An 11084-nucleotide genomic window follows, 5' to 3' on the forward strand; every position below is an offset into this window, starting at 1 on the left:
TTCTTCAATTATTTCCTCAGGATAAATTGTGAGGAAAATTTTAGGTCAAGAATCTAGATATTGTAATTGCTCTGATAACGTTGTTTTCCTCCAAGTGCACACTATGAATTTGCATTGCCAATGATAGTATTAGAATGCTTGTTTCCCTGAAAATTGGTAGCACCCCCCCCCTTTTTTTTAGATTTGTTTGAGAGAGTGCAGGTGTGGGGAGGGGAAGAGAGAGAGAGAATCCCAAGCAGACACCCCACTGACTGCAGAGCCCCACTGGATCTCACCACCTCAGGGATCATGACCTGAGTCCAACCTCAAGAATCCAATTCTTAACCAAGTGAGCCACCCAGGTACCCCAGCCCATTCATATTTTAACATTTATAGTCGGTCTTTCTTGTTCCTTTGCTGATTTTCCTTTTTTCTTTTTCTTTTCTTCTTCTTCTTTTTTGAACTACTAAGCCTGTGTTGCATTTTGGCACTTTTTGCTGGTACACTTTGTAGACATAATTCTAGTAGCTTTAGACTTGCTGACGGTACTAACTAGTTCCCGATTTCCTCTTCTCTAGACTCTTTTACAGCTTGGGTTTTATTTTGTCCCCCCCCCCCCCCCCATATAAATTCTCTAGGTTTAACTCATGGCCACCTTCCAGCCCAAACCTACTGTAATCTCCTGTAACGTGGCCAGATGAACTGCCTGGAAATCAACCGGCAGTTATTCAGTAGTTCATCCCTATGGAGAGGGATAGAACTTAGGTTAGAATTCTCTAAATACTAGTGGGTCTTCCCTTTCAATTGCTTATTTCCAGGGGCAGAGTTCATCATAACTGACAACATAGATTAGAACCGCTTCACTGCAAGTGGTTGGGGAGTGGAATATTATGTGGGAATTAACTGAAAATTTCTGGAAAGTTTTTTCTACACAGAATTCTAATAGCATAGTCAAACGTGGGTTGAATGTCTACTTCCTAAATTACCCAGTTCTCTTGTTTTTTTTCTTGATGAAAGCACAGGATACTAGGGGAGATGTTCTACACCTAAGTCAAGTTCTTTGGTACTTGTTGGTACCAAACAGTTCTCTTATTTTAAAAAGATGAACTGCTGTGGGCGTCTGGGTGGCTCCGATGGTTAAGCTCTGCCTTCAGCTCAGGTCATGATCTCAGGGTCCTAGGCTGGAGCGCGCATCCCCGCATGGGCCTCCCTGCTCGGCGGGGAGCCTGTTTCTCCCTCCGCCCCTCCCCGCCTCCCCGCCCCACCCGCGTTCTTGCGCGCGCGCGCGCTCTCTCTCTCAAATAACAGTCTTTTAAAAATTAAATTCTGTTATGATGACTTCATTTACAAACTGTCTCAAAGTGCCGAAGTGGACGATGACGCCAGCTGAATCTCGGAGGCAGAGTGTTAGCTGCCGCGCCAGGAGGAAGCCCCGGGCACCTAGGGGAGCCCCGCCACCCGCGCGTCCCACGCTCTCCACCCGCTGCGGCCATGGGGTCAGGGAGGGGGCGGGCAGCGTTGCCGGCCTGCGGTCCAGCCCGCAGGCCCCTTCTTGCTCTGCGCGCCAGCTCTCGCCCGTCTCCGAGCCCAGGTCCACGCGCGGCGGAACCGCGAGCCCAGGCCGGGCAGCGGCGCGGCGTGGGGGGCGGAGGGCGGGGCGGCGGCCGCGGCCAGCCCCGGGGGCCCGCGAGGCGCTGAGGGCGCGGGGGGCCGGCCGGCGCCGGGGTCTGAGTGTCCGGCGGAGGGGGCGGCGCCCTCGGCGTCTCCGTGACTGCGCCTCGGCGCCCCCGGCTCGGCGGCTCCCGGGATGCGCGGAGGCGGCGGCGGCGGCGATGGCGATGATGCCTCAAGCCGGGCCTCGTCCCGGGCGGCGGGCGGAGCTGGGGTCCGGGCTGCGAGATGGAGGAGGGGGGCGGCGCTGCGGCCACCGGGCAGGTGAGAGGCCGCGGGCCCCTAAGGAGGACGCCCCGCGGGGGCCGGGAGGGCCGGGCCCCGGGAAGCCGACGGGTTAGGAGGAGTTGGGCTGCGCCGCTCCAGGCCCGGCCGCGCGCACCTGCCCTCCTGGCGCGGCCTGCGTGGAAGCCATCTCGCCCCTGCGGGGCCGGCTCCCGTGCTGCGCCGGGACGCAGAACCCGTTCCCCACTGCCCATGCCCTGCGTGAGCTCTCCGCCCCCCACCAGCCCTCCGCCGATCATCTTGCAAGCTTCCAGGTCCGAAGTAGGCCTTCCTTACCTTTCGCACCCCGGGAGCGCCTGCCCACCGCTAGTCCCTGGCTGGGGCCGACCTCCCCTTCCAAAATCCTCGCTCTCCATCCCCAGATTTGGGGGGAACTTCCTTAGCCTCCCCATCTCCCTCACCCACTGACCCTACCCCAACCCGTCAGCTTCTCCGGGCTTCAAGAGGTAGTGGAACTGGGGAGAAAGAGCATGGGCTCTGAAACTAGATAAATCTAACCTGAATCTTAGTGACCTTGGGCAAGTCATCTCACTTTCCTGAGGTTTTCCTGATCAATACAAATGCAATGGGGATAATAATAGCACAGAACCTTGCTCTCTGTGAGGGTTAGCCTGTGAAAATGCCTGTCCTCAAGGAATTTAAGGCATTATGGCGGGGGGGGGGGGGGAGTTGGAAGAATTCCAACCAGGAGCTAACTTGTAAAAGCTCAAACAAAACGTTTTCATATGGACTAAAATATTAAGATAGCACATAAGATTATCACAGGCTTTTCACACATCTTAGTGAGAAATCATTCTGCCACTTTACACAAATTTTCATTTACTATTGCTTGCTTACTAGTTACTTTAGGATCCCCCCTCCTTAATTGTAACAAGATGCACAGAGATATGAATTCATTCTAACTGTGGCTAACAGGCCCGCCGAAGACTGGTGTTCCAACTTAAAATTTTTCGGATTTTATGACTTTAATCACCTACTTATGGTGCCAGAAATAAAGAGCCTCTAGCATGCTTGTATTGAAAGGAACGTTGGTAATCTGTATTTACTGTACAAGAGTACCAAATAAGCATTCATTCACCACCTCCGCGCCGAGAATCACTGAATTTTATAGAGCTACCATCATAACTTCGTTCCAAACAGCGATCTCAGCCTCCTCTTTCTTAAAAGTCCCAGAAGTGGGTTTACTTTTCCTTCATTTTCTCCTTTGCTCTGTAAGTTTGTCTGCCAAAACTTATATTTCTGTTCTGTGTTCTGCTTTTCCTTTTCTTCCCGGCGTCTCATTGCTTTCTTTTTTTCCTGATGCTCCAATAGGATTGACTTATAATTACTTTATGCCACAACCATAATTATCAGCTTCGCCAAAAAGGTACATGGAAGTGTGTCCTGTGTTCCTATTTTGAGTTCCAGGAACTTAGAGTTGGGAAGGGATTATAATATCTACTTCATAGGATTGTACTGAGAGTGAAGTAAAGTTTGATAGCTTATGTAAAGCTTCTGGCATGTATGCTAATCACCCAGTAAATGAAGGCCTCTGTAACTACCTTCTGACCTGAGGATTGCCTCTATCTCTTTGTTGTTATGCTGAGTTGAGCCGCTAGGGATGAGGGTCCCCTGTAGAGAGTAACTGCTTAGCTTCAAATTCATGCCCTACTGCTTTAAATTAGGAACTCTCTCTCCAGCTCTCTTTCCTTATCTGTAAAATGGGGATGAGTTGTACTATTTCTTGGTCGTGGGATTCAACAAGTTGATAGCAGGGAACACTGAACAGTGCCCAGCACATCATAAGCACTCAACAAAGTTAACATACTATTAATGATACTGCGAATTATATTGCTGACCTAGAATTCTGTTTTAAAAAATCTGAAAATTTTTAAATACATTGAAAAAATTGTAACTGTGAAGAAAGTGGAAGTTGGCCCTCAGCAATTCCAAATCTTTTTTTTCTCCTGCCTTTTATTCTTGAATAATGTTGGGGCCTTATCATTCCATCTTCCCCTTGACTGTTCTGTTTCCAAGTATCTCCTAGCCTGAGGTCTCCATAGTCTCCATCTACCCCACTTCTTTATTACTACCCACTCACTCGATATTTCTCTTAGCATCAATTCCAGATGCTTCATACTTCTCATTTTCCAAACCCAATTCCTACTTGGATCTTCACCCCTGTTCATTTCCCTGCCTCCAAAGGGTTTCCCTTTGCTAGAAACAACAGTATCACCTCTCTGCCTTCCTGTCTCCTCAAACTGAGTTTTGTTTGCTATTTCTCTTTTCATTAGCTAATACCAATCCTCCAATTAACAATGAAAAAGCAAACAGTAAAAGTTGTTGTTTCTACTATAGAGCTATCAAAAAGGGTTCAGAAGCAGGCACCGGGTCTTTAAGTGAAAACAGCAAGCTATGCATTGTTTTTTAATTTTAATCAAGAAACAAAAGGTAGAAATTTATATTTTTCCTTTACAGACATTTTACAAGGAAAGTATAGAAAAGCTGGTCTCCTTGCCAGTGGAGAAATTCATCGTAATGTCATGATCTTTACTGTTCGACCATTGAGAATAAAGAGGCCATCTCTTCCTTCATAAAGAATATCCATTAGGTGTATGGACTTCCCCAGGACTGAAATTTGTCCTGTTCTCACTGGCATAGCCATACCTACTACTGAATGCAGAGAGACTTCTCTTCGGGTAGCTGCTCAGAGCCCTTAGGAATCCATCATGGACCTGGCCCCTCTTTCTCTCTGCGCCAGGATCCCGCAACTGAAGGGTTAACCCGCAACTGAAGGGTTAACCCTTGACACAGCTGGAGGCCTCTGGGACCCCTCAGGAGCTGGTGATTAAATATTTGGAACATCACTGCTGGACCTCCCCAGTGCCTTTGCTCCTAAAATGCTAAATTCAGGCAATACATTTGAGTTGTCAAGAGCAATGCACCAGTCTCTAAGGTACAACTTCGCACTGGAAACATCTTTCAGAGCAGAGAGGGCACCAGGTCCCACAGGGCTGTGGGATCTGGAACAGCCGAAGATGTGTAAGAGTACTTTAAATCTCACTGGAGGAAAAAAAAAATTTTGAAGAGAATAAAGAGCAGGAAGAAAAAGAAGTTAATTCTTTCAAAGCAGAGGCTAGGTCTTACTCCTCTGTCCACCCACAGACCCTAGCGTAAAGCTGGCAGAGAGTGTACACACGGTAAATGTAAACTGAGCCATGAATGCATGAGTGGGGGTGTGCCTCCTGCTTCCACGCGAGGATATCGCTGTTGGAATAATAACTCACCTCTGTACAGCAGTTGAGGGTTGGCGAATGGGTGCTCACCTTGTTAATCTCGAGTATAATTGACATCCATGAATGCTTTCATTTTTGCCTCACAAACGTAGTCCACAAAAGTTTTTCCAGGGGCGCCTGGGTGGCTCAGTGGGTTAAAGCCTCTGCCTTCAGCTCAGGTCATGATCCCAGGGTCCTGGGATCGAGCCCCACATTAGGCTCTCTGCTCGGCAGGGAGTCTGCTCCCCTTCCTCTCTCTGCCTGCCTCTCTGCCTGCTTGTGGTCTCTGTCAAATAAATAAATAAAATCTTTAAAAAAAAAAAAAAGTTTTTCCAAAGAAAGATGGGGAGTTGGCCAAGAAATTACCAGCAGGGAGAAGAAATGATACATGATAGAAAATAAAGGCTTGTTCCTAGGAAAAGAAATAGGATTTGTTAGAGCGCCTGGGTGGCTCAGTAGGTTAAGCCTCTGCCTTAGGCTCAGGTCAGAATCTCAGGGTCCTGGGATCACCTGGGGATTCTCCTCTCAGCGGGGAGCCTGCTTCCCGCTCTCCCTCTGCCTGCTTCTCTACCTACTTGTGATTTCTCTTTCTCTGTCAAATAAATAAATAAAATCTTTAAAAAAAAAAAGAAAGAAACAGGATTTGTTAGCGATTTGTGGGGGCCACAGTGTACTTCAGCAATACTGTCCGGCTTGTATCTCAAGCACATGTTGTAAGACCTACTCCTGTCCTCCCAGCCTGCTTCCCCCCAGTCCCTGCTCCGCCCCTCCCCCCACAGCAAGCTCCTCCTCAGCACCACTCCCTTCAGCCTCTCTCAGCCTCTACCCCAGGGTGGATTAGGTTCTCCTTCTCTTACTCTATCACATGATTTACCCCATTAGGCTATAAGTAGGGTGTGATCTCTTCGGTGAAGTAATGTTCTTAGACCTCCAGTGTGAGGCACCAGAAGATTTCTAAGAATAACACGTGGGTACCCTTCAACCAGAAACTCAAAGGGTGGGGCCCAGAAATCTGCTTTTTTTAAACCCACTCTCTAGGTGATGCTTAAAGGATTTTGCAAACCACTATGCCAGGAAACCTGAAATTATCTGGAAGAATATATTTTGAGGTGTTTGTGTCTTTTCTGTGTTGGGCCTTGTGAGGAGAAATGCTTTCTCTGCCTCAGGTCAGAGCTAAAAAAAAAAAAAAAACAAACCCTAGTTGTTTTGTACAAAATCCTGAAATCACGCTGCTCTCTCCATTAATTCTGTCTCTGGGTGTGCATTTCTGTGCGCAGGCTTTTCTGCCTTGGGCCTCTTTTGTCGCATGTGGCGCAGCTGTGAGTCCAGGCCCTGACTCCCTTGCCCCAGAAGGAAGAGTCCTTCCGGTCTGAAGATGAACTCCATGGAGCCCCTGGAGGTTGGTCCCAACGGGACTTGGCTGCGCGCCCCTCGCTCCCAGGAAGGAAACAGCACTGCCGTCCCCGGGGACCTCCAGCACCTCATCCACACGGCCACTTTGGTCACCTGTACTTTTCTACTGGCCGTCATCTTCTGCCTGGGCTCTTACGGCAACTTCATTGTCTTCTTGTCCTTCTTTGATCCAGCCTTTAGGAAGTTCAGAACCAACTTTGATTTCATGATCCTGAACCTGTCCTTCTGTGACCTCTTCATTTGTGGAGTGACCGCCCCCATGTTCACCTTCGTGCTCTTCTTCAGCCCTGCCAGCAGCATCCCGGATGCTTTCTGCTTCACCTTTCACGTCACCAGCGCCGGCTTCGTCATCATGTCCCTCAAGACCGTGGCGGTGATCGCCCTGCACCGGCTCCGCATGGTGCTGGGGAAGCAGCCCGACCGCACGGCCTCCTTTCCCTGCACCGTGCTTCTCACTCTGCTTCTCTGGGCCACCAGTTTCACTCTGGCCACCCTGGGCACCCTGAAAACCAGCAAGTCCCACCTCTGCCTTCCCATGTCCAGTCTGACGGCGGGAGAAGGGAAAGCCATCGTGGCTCTGTACGTGGTGGACTTCACCTTCTGTGTGGCGGTGGTGTCGGTCTCCTACATCATGATTGCGCAGACGCTGCGGAAGAACGCCCAAGTCAGGAAATGCCCCCCGGTCATCTCAGTGGATGCTTCCAGACCGCAGCCCTTCGTGGGGGCCCCCGGGAAGGGAGGGGGCCATCCCGTGCAGTGTACCGGGCCGGCTCTCTACCGGAACCAGAATTACAACAAGCTGCAACACATTCAGACCCACGGGTACACCAAGAGCCTGAACCACATGCCCACCCCGGCAGCTAGCCGGCTCCAGCTCGTGTCGGCTGTCAATCTGTCCACGGCTAAGGACTCCAAGGCAGTGGTCACCTGCGTGATTATTGTCCTGTCCGTCCTGGTGTGCTGTCTTCCCCTGGGGATCTCCTTGGTGCAGGTGGTCCTGTCCAGCAATGGGAGCTTCGTCCTCTACCAGTTTGAACTGTTTGGATTTACCCTCATATTTTTCAAGTCAGGGTTAAACCCTTTTATATATTCTCGAAACAGCGCGGGGCTGAGAAGGAAAGTGCTCTGGTGCCTCCAGTATGTCGGCCTGGGTTTCTTCTGCTGCAAACAGAAGACTCGACTTCGAGCCATGGGAAAAGGGAACCTGGAGGTCAACAGAAACAAGTCCTCTCATCATGAAACCAACTCCGCCTACATGTTGTCTCCAAAGCCCCAGAAGAAATTTGTGGACCAGGCTTGCGGCCCAAGTCACTCGAAGGAAAGTGTGGTCAGTCCCAAGATCTCCGCTGGGCATCAGCACTACGGGCAGAGCAGCTCAACCCCCATCAACACCCGGATCGAACCCTACTACAGCATTTATAACAGCAGCCCCTCCCAGGAAGAGAGCGTCCCGCAGAATTTACAGCCAGTAAACTCTTTCGGATTTGCCAACTCCTACATTGCCATGCATTATCACACCACTAATGATTTAATGCAAGAATACGAGAGCACGTCGGCCAAGCAGATCCCAGTGCCCTCTGTGTAGTGTCCTGGAAGCTGGAGACTCATGCACTAACTGTTTTTGTTTTGGATACTAATGGATTTCTTTTTCATTGTTGTGAGACCCACGGCAGATGAAAACTTAACCGGTTCAGCCGAATGGATGGCAGTTAGGATTTTCTCCTGTCTCAAGTGTTAGCATCCATCAGTTCGCTTTGCGGTTTCCTGACGTTTTAAGATTTGATGTCAACATTTATAATTGAGATTTTTACCCTGACCTGTGCTCCGATCTTTGGTACTAAACTTTTAGATCGATGCCAGGAATGATCATGCTAATCTATTAAAGGAGAAGGGACAGTTTGTGACTGTCTGAGGCCATGTTTCGGGTCTTCAAAGCACGCACGAGCTGGAGTTTTTAAACGTGAAGGTGTGATCTTCACTGCAGTGAATTTTTTCTTAACTGAACTGTAAATTTTGATTCTTTGAAGTGTTGAAATGGGGAACAATGCACTTTCTTGGGTAGCAGGATTATTTGAATAAATAATACATTGTCAAAGCAGAAAGTCAGAAACATATTCTCAGTAACTACCTTACCCAAGACACACAGGCATTAGGTATTTTGCTTTCCTAAGACAGTCAACCAAGTATTATGATTACTACCATTTCTTAATATAGATGCTATTATTTTGTGTGAATTGACTAATTGTATAGTTTTTGGGTTTTTTTAAGAAATATGTTTTTGCTTGCTAAAAATGTATCATTCTATTTTGGAATGAGCTTACCCAAGAAACCTAGTGAAGAGGACTGTACTTATAGTAGAGGACCCTGATTCCTGGGAGCAGAGGTACTAACTGGTCCTCTGAGCCAGGGTGTCGGTGATGTGGGAAGCAACCTGGACTCCTGCCGTGTGTTAGATGATCTCCATTATTGCTTAAGAAGGTGTGAGAACGAGATTGGGAGTATTCTGATTTACCCTGTTCCGTCTGTGTGAGGGTGGTTTGTTAACAAGCTGACAAAGAGTATCCAAGTAACTATTTCAAAATATTTTTTTTATCTTTGTTTAAATATCACTGCGGTAGAAAAATTAAGATTATCTGTTTTCAAACTAATTGTGCTGTTTCTCTCCCATTAATCTTGGCAATGGGTGATAAGGAAAACCAGATTAAGTATTTCTACGCCTAAAACTAATTTTATGACCTACTCTGTAATTCCTAGCATAACAACGGTAAATTCATATTTTTACGTAAAAATATTTTCATTATACAGTTAGCTTTTGAACTTGATACCATTTTTGAACTATAGCTGTTAGACTCAAGACAAGCGTCAAGATCCAAAACCTATCTTTAGAAATTGTTATATTCCAGAACTGTTACTGCAGGTTGGACGGAACTATCATTTTGGAGGAAAGGTATTCAACGTACGGCTCCCCCTCCAGGCCGTTCCCAAATACAAGAGCACCGCGAAGCGCAGAGAAACCCCTAAGAGATGCTCAGCCTGAGATCTGCACAGCCTCGTCCCGCTGCTGTTTTCCAGCACCGACCAGTCATTCTGTTTGTGGAGTTTAAGGAGGAGATATGGGTTTTATTTTCTTTTAAATTCACCTTTTAGGACTTTCTCCTTCCCTTCCTTCTCTCCTTTTCTTCCTTTATTTTTGCTATTTAAATTTTCTAACAGAAGAGAAAATATCCACTCTATCACATTTTTTTCTTGTTTGTAATTGAATGCTATTTTTGGAAGTCACTATAACCTATTTCAATTATGCTTTTATATTTTTAATACAACACTTTTCATTCGTTAATACTCCCACGAGATAGGTTAGTCTGTTACCCCTTTTTAACAAAGAACTAAGAAATCCAGTATCCTTTCCCAAGATCATTTGAAGATAATTCTAATTAGGAATTAGACTTTTGTCTAAATTTAGAACTGGGTATTTATTCCAAAAAGCCAAACAGCTTTATAATTACTAAGATTAATCAAGAAGATACTTCATACTTTTTAAGGTATGTATCTCTTTTTTGGCTAGGCATTTCCAGTGTGATTCAATCAGAGATTTTTTAAAAGTAATTCCTACTCGTAAAATTTGAACCGACAGGTTTCTTGTACAACCTTTGAGTTTGAGATGACCTGATCCATCTTTGGGAGGTAGACGTTAATAGTATAAAGAAAAGTAAGCATGCGCATATGAGGTATTCAGTCTCTGTATGCTCATCAAGAAATTACTGATGTAACTTGCATGAAATACATGTTGGGCTAGATTCTTAGCCCTCCTTCCCCTCTATCTCTACATCTATGCGGAGATCCAGAGATAGATAAAACTTATCTCTTCGTGAGTTATATATGTCTATCTCTAGAGGGAGATACAGGTAGACATATATAACTTCTCTATAAGGGCTAAACTGAGAACTAAAAACAATGAGAATTCAGTTGACTATGACTAATTATTAGCAGGGTATATTAATTAGTTCTCTTGACGCTTTACTGTGATGCAAAGTATGTGATGTATTTCAAACATTTTATAATTGTTCCGATGTTAACCTTTAGGCCAGATTTGTATTTCTGATGCCTTTAATGTTCTTTTAAAATAATGTTTGGAAAATAAAAATATTGAAAACCCTAACATTTCTGAACATCAGATTGCAGTCCTATGACTCTCCCGTCCAATCATCTGAAAACCATCAAAGGAAAGTAATGATGATTATTGCACGATGGATAACAATGTGTTGACACCCAGCGTTCTCTCTCTCTTTTTTTAAACATTTTATTTATTTATTTGACAGAGAGATCACAAGTAGGCAGAGAGGCCGGCAGAGAGAGAGGGGGAAGCAGACTCCCTGCTGAGCAGAGAGCCCGACGTGGGGCTAGATTCCAGGACCCTGGGATCATGACCTGAGCCGAAGGCAGAGGCTTAACCCACTGAGCCACCCAGGCGCCCCATCTTTTTTT

At 46.7% G+C, this 11084-nt stretch overlaps 1 protein-coding gene across 1 annotated transcript; it reads left to right on the forward strand.

Moving 5' to 3' along the window:
• The first annotated feature begins 1671 nt into the window (after positions 1–1671).
• Positions 1672–10760, forward strand: GPR75 (G protein-coupled receptor 75). Its single transcript, XM_045978648.1, has 2 exons — positions 1672–1914; positions 6467–10760. Exon 2 carries the CDS (start codon positions 6565–6567, stop codon positions 8185–8187), a length of 1623 nt encoding a protein of 540 aa, XP_045834604.1. The 5' UTR covers positions 1672–1914; positions 6467–6564; the 3' UTR covers positions 8188–10760.
• Positions 10761–11084: the final 324 nt, after the last annotated feature.

The sequence above is a fragment of the Meles meles genome, chromosome 15 (assembly GCF_922984935.1).
Source record: "Meles meles chromosome 15, mMelMel3.1 paternal haplotype, whole genome shotgun sequence".
In the NCBI taxonomy this organism is placed as follows: domain Eukaryota; kingdom Metazoa; phylum Chordata; class Mammalia; order Carnivora; family Mustelidae; genus Meles; species Meles meles.